The sequence below is a fragment of the Pelodiscus sinensis genome, chromosome 19 (assembly GCF_049634645.1).
Source record: "Pelodiscus sinensis isolate JC-2024 chromosome 19, ASM4963464v1, whole genome shotgun sequence".
In the NCBI taxonomy this organism is placed as follows: Eukaryota; Metazoa; Chordata; order Testudines; family Trionychidae; genus Pelodiscus; species Pelodiscus sinensis.
Genome location: NC_134729.1, coordinates 27,907,487 through 27,923,871, shown reverse-complemented (window position 1 = coordinate 27,923,871; position 16,385 = coordinate 27,907,487). Strand labels below are relative to the sequence as shown.

The 16,385-nt window shown below is 58.1% G+C and overlaps 1 protein-coding gene across 1 annotated transcript in view; it reads left to right on the top strand.

Annotated features, from left to right (window-relative positions):
- The first annotated feature begins 458 nt into the window (after nt 1-458).
- Nucleotides 459-16,385, top strand: part of LOC102458141 (nuclear receptor ROR-beta-like) — a 41,219-nt gene continuing 25,292 nt past the window's right edge. Inside the window, exon 1 of the mRNA XM_006128975.4 lies at nt 459-727. Within this exon, the coding sequence (XP_006129037.2) occupies nt 721-727 (7 nt within the window). The 5' untranslated portion in view covers nt 459-720. The remainder of the gene's footprint in view (nt 728-16,385) is intronic.

Genomic DNA, 16,385 nt, shown 5'->3' with positions numbered 1-16,385 from the left:
CCAGTACCTTCCGCTCCCATGGGGCAGGGAGCAGGAGCAGGGACATCAAAAGAAGTTGAGAAGCTCGGGATAGGCCCTCGACGTCCTACTGGAGTAAAGCTACTTGGGGGTGAGACCACCTGAAGGATCAGGCCCTTTCACGGTCTCCTCCCCAGGGTAAGATGAGGCAGGGCTGGTATGAAGAGCCCCCACCCAGGTCCTCTGGCCTATCCCAGTCGTCATCTTCATTCATGCCCCCAGCTTTCCAAAAGAAGCCAGACCCCAGGCCTGATTCATATGAGCGGGCAGCCTGGGAGAGGAGGAAGTATCTCTAAGAAGGTGGCTACAGGGAGCTGAGGATGCAGGAAAGGAGGGGGAGGGAAAGACAAGGGGGCGGGGCGCAAAGTGAAACTGACTTGAGGTGGGCGGGGTCTGAGCAGGGCTTGTCATGTGAATTTCCACATGCTCCATCGGCTCCAGCAGAAAGTAGGTTAGCAGAGCTGTAGCAGGCACTGGCAGCCCAAGAGAGGCAGAGAGAGAGAGGGGGGCAGGTACCTAGAGTGTCTGAAGGGGAGGACGGTCCAGTCACTTACCCATCATTAGGGGAGCAAAACACCACCACAGAACAAGGATCCAACCCTGGAGACTTAATTTATTGAAGGAATTGCTGCTGTTCTAGGTACCGGTGCTGCCCGTTTTCATGAGCTTCTCCACACCGTCCTAATACCAGAAAGCCCCAAGATGCGAGGTAAGATTCTTAAGATGCATGCCCGGCTACAGCGCAGGCAACTTTCGCTTGGCTCTCCCCCAGACGAGCTTTTTCTCTGATTCCCAACCCAGAGAGGCAGCCGGGGGGAGGGTGCTTGTGCATCTCTGCAACTTGCAAAAGCCGACTCCAATAACTTCATCCTTTGTGCTTGTTAACAATTGGGAAATAATTTTTTTTTTTAACTGGATTTGAAAAAGCCCAACGCAGGATGCGACTTGCAATGTGCACTGTTCATTCTCCGAATGTTGAGAGCTCCTGGAGAGATTTAGCCTGTGACGTATATTCCTGGGGGCATTTGGGGACTTTTTTTAATTTAGGGTGCACATTTTTCTGACATTACAGTTGTTTTTGTGGGATTTGGGCAAAAGATACATCCACCCATTGCATGGCACCAAAAACACGCCCAGAATCGTATTTTTTTCCTTTTATAATCCCGGTATTCTAGGCTCTGGTTTAAAAAAAAAAGTCTCCAAAGCAGACAAGGGAAAATATTTTTCCACTGCTAAAGTTGTTTGTTGCTAGGAGGGGTTTGGAATTGACTGTCAATTTGTGTGGAAATGCATCTGGGTAAATCTGGCTTTTGGGGGGTGGAAGGGAGGGGTTGAATGGTTTGTGATTATGAATCCAATTCTTATTTGTTTTGTTTCATTTTATGCGCCAGCTTAGACCTCACTTAGGATTTCACTGCTAGGAAAAGCTCTTAAGCTCCTTTTCAATATGTTGCTCCTGTTATAATTTGATTTTTGTTATTATTATTATTAAGGATTTTGATGATTTTCCATGGGGGGAGCACAAGGGGAGGCCAAAAAAGTGTTTGGAAGCAAGTGATTTGGCAGGAGGAAAGCGGAAGGGACTGTGTCTTCATTTGGGACTGGATTGGTCTGATCAATCTGCCTTGGTCAGAAATCCCTGCATGATGATCTGCCCAATCAAATCCCCTTGTTTTCTTATGACCAATTATTCCCAGTCTTCCTTTTTAAAAAATGAAAATAGGAAACAAAAGCATTAGGTGCCGGGTGGAAGATGGAGGCGAGAGAGATTGCATTGGGAATAAGGATGTAATCGTGTAGTTGATTAACCGATTAACCGATAAGCAGAAACGTATCGGTTAATGCTATAGATGACATGCATTTCCCCCTCCTCCCTTGCCAGTGAATGTTTTAGCAGGCTGGCCAGCAGCCCGGCTCAGTCCTGGCTCGCTCTGGGTCCGGGACCTCCCCCCACTGCGGATCTGCAGTTAAAGTGCACTAGGAGCCAGGCAGGCAGCCAGCCAGTCCACGAGGGATGGTTTTTAAACGGGCTCCCCTGGAGGACCAGCTCCCACCTGGCATCCTGCGCTGCTTCCTCTGGTACAGAGGCAGCAGAAGGGAGTGACAGGGGACCCCTCGGGAGCAGGGCCGGAGCGCACTGGCTTCTGGCCCCATTCCTAGAGACTAGTCGAGTAACGGATAAGAATTCATGATGTTAATTGACTAGTTAACATCCCTAATTGGGAACAATCCTGCGGGAAGTTAGACTCTGGGCGAATTCTGCCCTCGAAGCAGAAATAGGGCCCTGACCACTGGAGTAATGCATGAGGGTTGGACTCTTCCCGCAGGAGATGGCTACAGCGTGATGGCTGCGTTATGCCTCTTTCTTCCTTGCAAGGGATGTTCTGTTTCCATCGTGTTCGGGTGACTTTCCCGGGGCTGGCGCTCCCTGGGGATTCCTGGCGCGCTCTCTGCAGAGCAGCTGGACGTTCCAGTGTGTGTGTAACCAGCCTCACACGGCTCCTTGAAAAGATGCACATTGGCCAGATTTTCCTTGGCCGCAGAGGTCTTCGGTTTCTCCGTCTCCCCGCACCCGTCGTCATTGGTGCCGGCGGGAGGGGGGGGAGAAGGCAGCAATGGCAGGGGACGTGCAGGCCTGCACCTTGCCAGTGGGGAGTTGGGCCCAGTGGCTGTTGATTGCTTTTGATGCCCTCCCAATTAATAACAACACCTAGCTGTTACGTAGCGCTGCCCTGGAAGTGCGGCACAAACCCTGAGCAATTAATTAGCAGGCGGGTGACGTTTCCTTCCTTTGCGTTTGGGGGGTTGTCAGTGGCAGTAGAGGCTGGATGGAGCACATAGCGAGTGCAGGCTGCGTGCTCCATTCGAATTCTAACCAAAAGGCGTCTCCGTTTGAAGGGCCTTTGTACGGCCCCTCTGCACGGATCCCCTTCCCGGGTCATTACACTCCGCTGGGTGCGTCTCTCGGTGGCTCTCCCCGCCCCGGGCTGTGTCTGTGGGCTGGGCAGCTTGAGACACGCGGGGCATTAGGAGCCAGGCAGGCGTTGTATAATCCCATCGGTTTTAGTTCTATAAACCTCCTGGTCCCTTGTTTTGAAAGGCAGCGTGGCCAAGTGCGGCGGGCTTGGCAAGTATTCGAAGTTGTCCTAGTGACCTAGATCTGTCATTGGAAAATCAGGAAGGGGGAGGGTAGGAGGAGCTTCCTTTCCCATTTATGCAGCGTGTGTGCTCATCTGGGCCAGAAGGGACCTAGCTCGAGTTACTCCGACATTGCCCACGATGGGGAGCAGCCGGGATCCTCGGCCTGCCTGCGGCCCGGCGATGCTTCCCCCTGCGCTGGGAAAGAGACCTGGTGTGATCTGAGCCGGGTGGAATAGCAACCGACAGAGCCACTAGGGCAGCAATGAACACGCCCGTGCTACAGCGGGACTTGGGTGCCTGCCCGCCCCAGGCTGGGAGTTGCAAAAGGGCTGAGATGCATTGTGGGATAATAGTAGTGCCGGGGCGCACGGTGCTGTACAGGCAAAGGGACCCAGGTCCCTGCCCCAAGCCGCTTACATGTGAAGCTGCATCATCCTTACCCACATGAGTAAAAGTGCTAGGATCAGGCCCACGGCCTTTGTAAAGGCAGGGTCAGTGCATAGGTGGTGTGTGCGCTTATAATAGGGGTGCATAGGAGTGTGCGTTAGGGTGTTGTGGGCCGGAACACAGTCCGGCTAATGCTGAGTTACTCGGAAAAAGGGCCCCTGATTTAAGGTGTCATTGGCCCCAGTTGAAATGGAGCTGGCCAAACAATCTGATACAGACTCGTGTGTGTGTGTGTGTGTGTGTGAGAGAGAGAGAGAGAGAGAGAGAGAGAGAGCTGACTGCATATCTAAACCTACACAAATTCCCACCCTGCCTGCTGAAATGTGGAAGTTCTGACTTGCCCAGTGGCGGGATCTGGCCCGGACAGAGCCCGGCTGAGTGCCCTGCGTCTGCCCCCGGCGCGTTGTCAGCGTCTCTGAGCGCTGACTGGCATGTGCAGGCCCTTGCGGTGCAGCACGAGTCGTTTTCTAGGCCTCTGCCCAGCACGGAAGTGCTCTGGAGACGCTGCCTGGCTGAACACACCCTCCTGCTTCGCTTCCGTCAAATCTGGGATGCGGGGAAAAGGCTCCGTGTGCTTCTCCCCCCCCCCCCCGCCCTGTGGGGAATTGGGATCTGGGCCTAATGCGAGAGCAGGTAGCGCCGGGTGGGAATGGACGGCCCTCTCCTCTCCAGAGCCCACGCCAGGGAGCCAGCTGATGTGATTATCCCAAGCAAATCGCTCTCGGGTTGGTTTCTCTCCGGAGCTGGGATGCAGAGGAGAGACGCCCGGGGGGCTGCCCTTTGCCTCTGCTCCTCGCTGTCAGGGATGGCGCTGGGTCTGGGCCGCACAGCCTGCCCTGCCCCCACATGGAAATGCCCGGCTGCGTGGGTGCCAGAGGCCCCCGTGCACCCGCCTATCGGCAGGGCAAGCACAGCGTCAAGCAACATTCCCTCTAGATGTTTCCATCTGTGTGCAGAATAAACGTTGTTATGTGCACCCAGACACGTGCAGCTGTGCACCACCCATGGAAACATGCTGCCAGCTGGGGGCGCTCTGCTAATCAGCTGGGCAGCATTTGAATCTCTCCTGAGTGGTTGCCCAAGCGCCCGGCCAACAGGGAGCCAGGACACCTGCCCTGGGGCCCCCCCACCGCGTGGGGAGTCCCTTGCAGAGTTAGCAGACCTCTCCCAGCAAAGGGAGCTGCTGTCCCCTATCCCAGGGCCTCTCTACCTGGGCCTCACAACCAGGTGTCAGGCGGGGGGGCGGGGAGTCACAGCCACCCTGCCCTCCCCCTGTGCTAATGGAGATGGGAGGGAGACAGCCTGGCAGTGTGACTGCACGGAACAGACTAGCCCCCCCCCCCCCCCCCCCCAGACCAGCATGACAGAGGAGCTGTCAGCAGCAGGCCTCAGTTATTCCAGCACAGCAGCTCTCTCCCTTCCCAGGCTGCCGACCCCCTCGTAGGAGTCTTGATTTGTCCGGCAGGCCCCCCAGTTTCCCCCCTGGAAACCGGCTTGCTTACGAAATCAGACCGAAAAGTGCAGCACACGGCCCCAAGAACCTGTGTCCTTTCTCCTTTGCACCTGCCAGTCACTAGATCGCCCGGGATCTGCATCCCACGCCTGCGTCTCGGTGCGTGGGCCACAGGGCTGCACCAACAAGTCACGGTGGGAAACTCGTTTGTACTTGGCTTTGCCAGGGCGTTGTATGCAGCCTGTGGGAAACCAGGGCAAATGCCCCGAGGAGGAGCTGACGTGCCCCCCCGGCAGCCCCCTGCGTCCTCCCAGGGTTGAGAGACACTCACCTGGCACATTTAGCTGAGGATCTCAAAGCAGGTTCGTGAACTCTGGCTACCCCTCGGCCAGACCTGTTGAGCTGCTATTGGCTCACCAGTGTAGCTCTGTTGCCTTGAAAGAGACGAACTGGGCCCTCTACCCCCAGGCAGGCGCTAGGCAGAGAGAAGGGAAACAGCTTGTCCAATGTTACGCCGCAAGGCGATGGACTCGAACCCGGGATCCTCATCACCAGCCCCTGTGTCCAACCTCCTGGCAACACTCTCCCGAGAGTCCCTTCCAAATGCCACTCAAGGATGCTGGAGCAACACCCGCTCGCAAAAAGCTTCAGTCCTCCTGCAGGGAGCGGCTCTAAACCGTAGTTCAGCCGTCACATGAAGTGAGGACCCCCGGCAGTTGGCCCCCTCACCATCTCCAGTGCGGTGCGGGAACGAGTCCCTCTGCTGTGAATGACAACAGCTGGCTCAGTCCAGCCGCCGCTCCGCCTCCGGGGTCTCTCCTTCCTCCGCTAGCTGGCCCCCACGCCTTGGGCGCTGGGCAGCCCCATGTGTTGAAAATCCAGTCCCTGCTCCCAGGAGCTTCCGGCTGAAGGCCTTGTCTACACAAGAAAAGGGTGTCGATATGACTGAACCGGTTCCGAAACTGACTTAGCTGCTCCGAATGCGCCTCCGCCTGGGATCGAGTTAGGGTGGGCTGGGAAGAAACGGACTGATGCTAAATCAGCCCTGGGCACTGGGGAACTCCAATAAGCATGTCCACACTGCTTAAATTAAACCGGTTTCTAACCCGACTCAGTGAATTAAGGTGGGGACGTCGCTGCTGCAGGGCAAACGAGCTGCTCTTGCCTGCTCAAAACACCACCCCGTGGGTGTGGCCCAGAGAAAGGAAATAAGGAAGGGTTTCTAGCTCCTTCTCATAACACATGGAATAGGGGTCGCCAAATGAAATTAATAGGCAGCAGGTTTAAATAAAGTGTTTTTTTCACATAATGCCTCAACAACCTGTGGAACTCCTTGCCAGAGGATGTTGTGAAGACCAGGACTGTAACAGGGTTCCAAAAAGAGCTAGATAAATTAATGCAGGACAGGTCCATGCATGGCCATTAGCCAGGATGGGCAGGGAGGCTGGAAATGGGTGACAGGGGATAGATCACTTGATGACTCCAGTTCTTTTCCTTCACTCTAGGGCATACTGAGCTAGATGGACCTTTGGTTCTGTCTGTTTTTATGACCTGTATCTCCATTATGGCTAGAGGTGAGGCCAGCCAGGGAGATGAGTCTATTAATTTCATTTGGTGACCCCTTAGTTCCTGTGTTATGGGGACAAGGAAATCACTGGTAAAAAAAGTTTTAAAAGTTAGTTTAGAGTTACAGGCGAACACGGCCCCTCTGAGACTGTCTAACTTTTCCTTATTGACTTTCTCCACCCCAGTCCTGATTTTATAGACCTCTGTCCTATCCCCCCTTAGTCGTCTCTTTTCCTAGCTGAAGTCCCAGTCTCTTGAAGCTCTCCTCATATGGCAGCCGTTCCAAACCCCGAATCATTTTTGTGGCCTTTTTCGGAACTTTAGTGCCTGGATCCCTTTTTTGAGATGAGGTGACCACATCGACACGCAGGATTCCAGCTATGGATGTGCCATGGATTTAAACAGAGGCTTTAGAGAGAGAGAGAGAGAGAGAGAGACATTCTCTAACTCTTTCTTAGTGATTCCTAACGTTCTGTTTGCTCTTTTGACGGCTGCTGCGCATTGAGTATTACTCTGCATTTATCAACATTAAAATTCATTTGCCGTTTTGTGGTCCAGTCACCTAGTTTTGTGAGATCCCTTTGAAGCTCTTCACAGCCTGCTTTGGCTTAACTATCCTGAGCAGTTTAGTATCATCGGCAAATGTTGCCACCTCACTGTTTACCCCTTTCTCCAGGTCATTTATAAATAGGTTGAATCGTCTCGGTCCCAGTATGGACCCCTGGGGGACCCCACTACTTACCGCTCTCCATTCTGAGAACTGGACAGTTATTCCTTCCAGCTCTGAGTCAAGAGGTGGGCCTAGTGGTTAGAGCACGGGGAGTTGGGATCCAGAATGAGTGAGTTGGAATCCGAACGGGTGGGCTGTGGGAGGGGAGTGGGAGCCAGTGGGCTGCGAAATGGGGCTGGGGAAGCTAGAACACTGTTCCCACCGCTGGGAAGGGAGCAGGGGCTAATGGTTAGAGCAGTGGGGCACTGGCAGCAGGAGCCAAGTACCGGCTCTAGATTTGTGTGTAACCGTGGGCGGCTCTCGGTGCAGGGGGATCTCCCGTTGCCCCAGCTAGCAAGGGGCAGCATGTGCTCAGCCAAAGCCAAGCCAGCGCCCTCCTGCTCTCCCTACCGAACCTGCTGACTCCCCACCCGCGCCGGGCCTGGCCCGTCTCCCCTTGGCGTGCGCTGAGCCACCCTCGCTTGGCTGGGGGCATCGCAAACTTAGCAGCGGGGGAGCCGAGGACGTTACCTCTTGGGGCATGGGGAAACTCGGATCGGGGGCGGGGGGACCAGCCAGCTTCCCACGCATGTACAGCTCCAGGAGTTACTCTAGGCCTGCCAGGCCCCAGCACAAGGGGCTACCACGGTCTCTTGTACCAGAGAGCCCAGCCCCCATCCTCAGGCCCCCTGGGGCTGGAGATGACGTATCCTCAAGGGAGCAGCCTTCATCCCCACGAAGCTCTCAGAGCTGCTCCGTCGCCATCCTCATTAAGGCCACTTTCTCCCCTGCCCCTGCAGTCTCCTTGGCCCCGTTGTGCAGCCAGGGGATCTGGGAAGGCAAAGGGGCCGGTGGGGGGCCTGACGCTAATTGCCAGTCGTTTCCCCTGCCCTGGGCGCAGGCATCGATCCCCCGCAGCAAGATGGGGCACGGGCCGACTTTCCCCACAGGCTTCTGGGTAATGAGCCGCTCGCCCTCGATCTTGCAGCCGCGGTGGGCGGACGGAGCACACCTCCCGGGGGGATGGGCACTGGCTCCCCCAGCCCCGCAGAGAGGTTTGCGCACGGCCCCCTTGCCCGACTCTGCCAGCAGGAACTGAGGCCAGCGAGGGCCCGAGTCTGAGCTCAGCCCCGCCCGCGTCCGTGTCGAGCTGGACTGATGCTCAAAAGTGTGCGCTGGCCCTTTACGTCTCCGTGCCCAGCTGCCAGCTGAACCGTAGCTGCGCCGTGATTGGCTGCAGGGGGAGCGCGCGGCTTCCGCAGCGCCTCCCAGCACGTGCCCTGGCTTTACAGGTGTGTCGCTCATGGGCAGCTGGGGAAGGCAGCCCAAGTCCCGCCCCTTCTGCCCAAAGCCACACCCCTTCCCCGAGACCACGCCCCTTCACAACCTTTCTGCCCTCCTGATTTCGGGAAGGCAGAGCCTGCATGACCCGCCGCCCATGGTGTCACTTCAGTAACACGGGTGGGGAAAAGCGGAATCTGTCAACCCTGCACGTGGGCAACAGCGAACAAACGGTTTCAGGGGCCACGCACAGGCCCCCACCGGGCCGAGGCCATCGACCGCGGCCGCAGGCTCTGGCGGTGTCCGCCCCTTTCCTCCAGGGATCTCCAGGCGCTTTGGACAGGCGCAAATACGGCTGAGGCACAGGACAGGGCCACGACTTGCCCAGGCTGTAAATCGGCACAGTCCCGCCAGTCCCCGCTGGCTGAGGGCCTGTCCCCGCGGCACAGCTCAGAGTAGAACCCAAGCGTCCTGATTTCAGCTTCCCTCCCTCATCAGCAGTGGCAGAGCTAGGATGAGAAACCCGCTCTCCCACCTTCCTGTCACCTTCTGCAACCAGTAGGCCACACAGCCTTTGCCCCAGGCCCTCCCGCCCCATGCCAGTCTCATAACCCACAGGGAGTCTAGGGCTTGATTACCAACTTTCCTCTGTGCTGCTCACCCGCCAGATGTTTCGGAATGACATCATCCCTGGAGACACCATGTGATCGAATTAACCCCAGCCCTGCTCGCTGCAAGCGGGAATCAGCACCGCGAGCCGGGATGCGCTCGGAAAGGGCCTCGTGTGGCCCCGGGGCCGCCGGGGCTTTCTCAGCACCATGCGGCCGGCCCGCCGTTGGGCCCTGGGGGAGCCGGGACAAAACGTGGGGCATGTGGAGAGGGGGAGGGGCAGGGGAGCCCAAACCTTTTCGACCCCCTCAGACAGCTTGACACTTCGGCTGGGATCGAAATGGGAAAGGGACCCGGCGGGGCCCCGCTGCCCAGACTGGGCCCCCCCCCCCCCAGCCCGTGTCCGGGTCCCCAGCGAGCGCTGAAATGCCAAACAAGCTCTAGCAGCCTCTGCCAGACGTCTGGGGGGGGGGGGGGTTTCTGGGTCTCCCTGCGCCTCTGTTGAGCTTGAGCTGAGTTGTCACCCACCGCGGGGCTGGCAGGAGCAGCAAGAGCACAGTGCACACGGCTTCCCTCCCAGGCGATCTCAAAGGGGAAACTGAGGCAGGGAAGCAAGTTGGCCCCGGTCCTGCTGGGAGCTGGCGGTTGAGCTGACAGGCCCGATTCCCAGCCCCCTGCTCTGCACGCTCAGCGACACAGCTCCCGCCAGCAGGAAGGGCGCGGGCACCCCCCCATCACAGACCTCGCTCTTCTCCCTGCACCCCCATTCTCGACCCTCCCCTGTCCGGTCCCCACGCTAATCCTCACCCCATCGCAGCCCTTCGCTGCTGCCAGCCGCCACTTCCCAGCTCCTCCTCAGGGAGATCTAGGCACCTAACTCCCAGGGAAAACAGAGGTGCCTAAACCCCTTGGACAAGCTGGTCCAGAGGCTTTGCCGGGCCCTCCTGGTGGAGCCTTCGTCCCAGCTTCCCCAGGGACTGCTGACAGAGTCCTTCCTCTCTTTGTGTTTCCCCTCCCAGCTGCCGGCCGGGGGCGACTGTAAGCTCTTGGGGGCAGGGACTGGGTCTCCCAATGTGCACGTACAGCACCTCACACAGCGGGGCCCTGCCGTTAGTCGGGCCCGCTAGGCGCTGCAGTGATGTGCTATTCATTACCAGGCCTCTCTGCTGCCTTGCCAGCAGAGCTCCACGGACCCTCGATTGTGGCCCCCGCCACGGGCCGGTGTGCCACGTAGCGCAAGCTCTCGCCACAGCCACTGACCCTCCATCGCGCCCGGCATCCTGCCTTGGACACGGGGCCCTTCAGGAGACTCCGGGCTGTGCGCCGTGGGGCTGGCCGCGGGGGAGGAGAAATTCCTTCCTGACCCCAGCCAGCAGGCAGCTCACGACCTGAAGCATGAAGGTTGATGGCCCCCGTTGCTGTGTCATGAAGGGGGACAGAGAAGCCAGGCTGCATTTCCAGCACAGCCCCCCCTGCCCTCAGAGGGCTCCGGGCCGGGGGACAGCGCCTCCTTTTCCCCAGACGTGCAAGGACCAGCTGCCGGCGTGCAGGGGGCCCAGCGTCCCCCGCCGGCTAGCAAGGCCTGGCTTCTGGAGGGGCAGGGCAGCGAGGGAGAGGCCCCCGCCCTGTTTGTTTATAGCAATAACCCGGCAACGTTTAGCCGGGGGGGCGGGAGGATGAGGTGGCGGGCCCGCCCGGCTGCCTCTGCCAGCTGGGGAGGAATGCAGTCGGGTCGCCAATTCCTGCCTGGCTGAGGGTGTTGCCGGCTCTGCCGAAACCTGGGGAGATGTCTGCTCGGCGCAGCGAGCGGCTGTTCGGCTTTCAGGGGCCGGCCCGGTGACTCCTGGGAAGTGGGGGCGATGCTGTGGGGGGGGGGGGGGGGTACTTAGACTGGGCACCTCTTCCAGCCAGGGCGGGAAAGGGTCTCTCCCAGCTTGGCCTTAGGCTGCTGGACAGGCACGTAGCCCCCTGGCCAGCCCGCCAGAGCACCCCTGAAGGGCTCCCAGCAGGGCTAAGGAGCTGGCTTCTCCTCCATTCGCAGGGGTGTCTTGCTGCGTTCTGTGGGGCTTGGCAACTCCTGATCTTATGGGCGAGATGCAGAAATAAGAGACGTCCCTTGTGATAAGGGGCTGGGAACCCGTATCCCCATCTCCACCCCTTCCCTGGGAGATCCCGGGCTGGGACCCTTCTTTGCACTCCAGGTACCTCCCCCGGGGCCCCGTCCCTGGCAGACAGCTATACCCTGGGGTGGCGTCACACGCCCGTGTGAACCTGTGTGGGTGGAGTGACTCCGGATTGACACTGGGGCACTCTCGGGGGGGGGGGGGGGGGCAGGAGGGATGACAGGAACAAGGGTGAGTGTGCGAGGCCTGTGAATCACAAGGCGCCTGGCAGAAGCCCTGGAGGGCGGCGGGGTTGGGGGGGCATCAGAGCCAGAGCCAGATCCAGCCTGAAAGATGTCGATTGCTGCACCCCCCCCCCCCCCGGGAGTTGGAGGGGGGCCCGGATTCCCAGTCCACAGTCAGCCCCGGTGCGAGGGGCACTGGGAAGAGGCCCTGCCCGCAGGGAAACCTGCCTCGCCCGGGAAGGGTTAATCCAGAACAGGCAGCTCATACAAGCGCCTTGGTAGGTGCTATTAGAGCCGAAGTGTGTCAGTGGGACCGCAGGATTTAATGCGCGTGGCCCACGCCTGACAGACAGGCCCAGGGACCAACCGCGGCCAGCACCGAGTCCACAAACGAGCCACTGGGCCCAGTGGGCGCGGGGCCCGGGGCGGGGCCCGGCAGGTGTCGTCAGCGTGCTGTTTAGCTCAGGCTGGTTGTATAACCCGGGCGGTTTCAGGCAGACGGTGCCAACGGGGCGGGGAATCGGGCACTGGCGGGGGAGGGAGGAACGCACGCCGCGGCCGGGACATTTTAATTACTGGCTGGCTTTGGGGTTTTTCTGTGTGAACCTTTTCCTCCCTGCCGGCGGCCGCGGGGGATCTCGCCGGGAATGGGGCGGGTCCGGCCGGCCTGTAAACACCTCGTTAAACACCAGGATCGTTCAGCGCGTCAACACGCCGGCAACTGGGGGCTGGGAAGAGTCTCCCTAGTCCCCCATCCCTAAGAGCATTGGGATCGGTGACTCCTCCGCGCCCCCCGCAGGCAGGGCTATCTTCCCTGTGGTGCAGAGGGGGAACTGAGGCACAGAGTGGCTCAGGCGCAGCTCCTCGGTGGTGTTTAGGCCCCTACTGCTTAGAGGATCTGGGTCTAAGTGACTTTCCCAAGGTTACACAAGCAATCTGTTGCAGAGCAGGCAACTGACTCTGTCTCTTTGTAACCCACAGATTCCCTCCTTGCCCGGCTAGGTGGGGAGCATGCTGGCCTGGGACTCGAGTGGGGTGCAGCCCTTGATCTCAGCTCCCCCGTTATACCTCGCAGGGCGCTGGAAAGGGGGGGTTCAATCCGTCCCAGAGGCGCTCAAATAGTAGAGCGGTGAAGGCCAAGTGAGCCCTTGCTGGATAGCCCCAGGGCCCTGAATATCTGTCCTCTGGCTAAGGCCAGGCAGCTCGCTCCGTGCAGGGATCAGTTTGCGTTCCCTGGTGTCCTGCTCCAATGACTCCCCATGGTAATCAGCAACAGCAAACAGCCCGGGAACCCACATATGCCCAGCCTGTGGCCTCTGGCTTCCAGCCCACGGGAGACCTGCCCCTTCGCTTCACACAGCGTATAAAGAGATGGTGTTGCCTAGGGGTTAGCGCCGGCAATGCGTTGCCATTGGTTCTGGGTGTGTCACATGACCTCACGCTGTTTGCCCATGTGTCGTGCGAGGGGCAGGGCTGGGCGGGCAGCCGGGGGCTGGGCACCACCTCGCTGCTCCGCATTCAATAAAGCCCTTTGGTTGAGCCAGTCAATTTGTGCCGATTTATCCAGCTGCCACGGCTCTCACACTCTAGGGTACGTTTCTCATCCCGATGAGCCAGGGGGCTACAGAAATTGCCCATGGGGCTAGAACAGGGAACTCAACCCAGCTCTCCTGCGCCCTACCCACTAGGCCGTCTTGCCTCGGTGGGCTTCTTGCCTCCGTATAGCAGAGGCACTGAGGTGGTGTCCACACGCCCTGTCTCCATGCAATGCCTTCTCCTTCCTGAACTTTGCCCCATGCCTCTGCTGATTTGAAAGCAAAGAGCCAGGGAAGGGGTACAGAGAGGAGAGGAAAAGACCAAAGAACAATCCCCCCTCTATGCTTCATTAGGGGACAAGACCTGACAACCCGAAAGGGGCTCCCTCCATCCCGGATCGGGCCCCTTTGTCACGCTAACCTCCCCCACACCTGCCGTGCCAGCTGCAGAACTGATGTTGGAGGGAAGTCGTGTTTGATATTTACAGTAAGGACGATCCCTTTCCTGTCCAAGAAGTCACCAGCTCCAGCTGTTTCATTCCCTCCTTTTTTGTTTACTCTCCGTAGTGGGTTAACAGGCTCCGGGGGGTGGTTGGATGGAGTTTTGCTCTGGATTGCATTAAACTGATTCAGCAGCACATTACAAACAGGGCAGCAATTAAAGGCCATTTTCACGTTCAAGCGCCACGAAGTTTGAATTAAGGCAGTATCTCTGCAGCGGCTACCAAAGAAGCATAGCTTGTTAGATTGTCTGTGTTTGTACAGCGCCTAGCGCCAGAGGACTGCGTTAGGACCTGAAGAAGCTTCTGCAATACAGAGATGTGATTGTTTTTTCTTCCTGGCCACTCCAAAGGTAAAAAACTCTCATCTACAATTCAAGTTTGAAAACAGATTGGAAGTCTGGAAATGTGCGATTCCCTCCGTAACCTTAACTCTGCCCTGGTGTGTCTGCCCTGTGTCTTCCGAGAAGCAGACTGTTCACAGATCTTTTTGGATAATCTCGCTTCTTGAAGTGCATTCAGAGTCCGATGTGCTGCAATGACAGGAGCATAGCCCCGTACACAGCTCGGTTCATGCACAGTTGTAACCGCAGTACCGGCAATGGGCCGTATCACGGATCCGCGTATCCCTGTGCGGTCGCCAGTGTCTCCATGGCGTGGGGTTGTGATGTCACAGGCTGGCCTCTCTTGCTGAGGCTGGGTTTCCTGTCAGGCCATCACCTGCATCTAGAAGGTAAATGATCCGTCCGCTTCAGCTTGGCAGGGCGGGGGGATGTTGGGTTTTGGCTCCGCTTATGTTGGACCGTGGAGGTACCAAACCTGCCAAGCTGGGCACAGAGGCAGACGCGGGCTCAGGATCCCTTTGGGAAGCAAGCGCTGTGACCTTCCGGCTGACCTGCCAGTGGGGCAGGGCCAGGCCTGGAGGAAGAGAAGAGGCAGAAGGGAATGAAATGCTCCCACAAGAGCTCAAATGGGACGTGCACCCAGCCCCTCGGCTGCTATCCAGCTTGTTCCTCCTACAAGTGTAACCACCCCGAGCTGATTTGAACCTGGGAGCCCAGAGTTGCTACAGCTTGAGCTAAGAAGCCAACTGGCCTTCAACTTAGGCTGTAGGGCTCCCTTGTGCCTGTCTCTCGCTGTACGTGGTCTCAGTGCCACTACATGGGACAGTGAACCACACTAGGTGTGTGGGTTACACGAGCCCCCCCCCGGGGACAGCGAGCCCCCCAGCTGGAGCCCGGTACCCCCACGTGTCTCATCTGCCAGCCTGGCTTACAACTGCTCTTGTAATCCCTTCCATTGGGAGGAGCCCTTGCTCCCAGCCCAGCTGGGTCCAGGGTTCTCTTCCCGGTCTCCCACCTCGGTCCTCAGCCTGGCTCGATTCCTTTGGCATTGCTGGTGGGAGGGGAGGCTTGGTTGGGGGGCTGCACCCCCTTTCTATGGGGCGAGGTCGGGAGCGACGTTCCAATGTGCAGCAGTCCCGTCACACTGTACCTGTGCTCTTGTTGGGGTGGGCCAAGGGTAGGGCTGCCAGATGGTTTCAACAAAAATCCCAGACACACTTGACATGACGTCACAATCGACATCCCATCTGATCTAGAAAATACCGGACAGCTCTATTGTCTCCATTTGTTTCCCGAACAGAAAGCTCCAATACTGGACTGTCCGGTTCAGAACCGGACACCTGGCCACCCTCGCCAAGGGCTCATGCCCCGCCCAACTCCCACCCCTCACCCAAGGAAGAGGCATGTATTACCACACACATACGTGTACACACAGCAACATGCACGCACCCACAATTGCATGTACACACAGAAAGACATGCACACATGTGCACACACATACACAAATGTACACACACAAACACATGGACAAATGTGTGCACACACACACACATATGCAAATATACCCACACATGCAAGTAAACACACAAACTCACATGCAAACACACCCATAGATGCATGTGCACACACGAATGCAGGCGCCCACGGACCACCTGTGTGTGCACACGTTCACACATGCACACACACAAACCCATGGACAAATGCATGCACACACACATGCACACACAAACACACATACCTATGCGTGCACACATGCACATGGAAAAAAAATCCTTCTGGTCACTGGAAATCCTAGGCCACTGCCCGGGGAAGATGAGAATCGCAGAGCAGCTGATAGAAGCATTGCATGTGGGGAATGAGGACCCCTTGTGGGAAATGAGCAGTGGGTACAGAACGGAACCTGCTGGAGTCCTGTATTGTCTTTGCTTAGCGCTGGCCTCAGAGAGGCAGTACGGCCTGGTGAGCAGAACACTGCCCAGGGGAGACCTGGGGTCTAGTGCTAGCTCTGCGACTAGCCTGCTTGGGGAAGTCATTTTACCGCTCAGTGCCTCAGTTTCCCCCTCTGTGACTTGGGGACGAAGCTACTTGGAGGCTCCCTGTGGAAGGCGCTTTCAGAGCCACTGATGGGAAGAGCCAGGGGTTCATATAATAAGCCAGGAAATGACAGGGCCTGCATAGACACCCCCCCGCGCTGCTCCGTGCCGGGGCGTCCCGACCATTGGAGTCTCTGGAGTGTCCTGTCAGCACGGGGGCGAAAGGGATGGGTGACTGCAGAGGGCTCTGCCGTCCCGGAGGGGCCCACCAGCCGGTGAAAGCTGAGCTTAGGAGGGTGCTAAGGATGCTGCCGTGACTCAGGCATGGGCCAGCGACTCCGGAGACCTGGGCTCAGGGCCTGGCACCTTGGGTAGGTCACCTGACTTTTCTGAGGGAAAAGT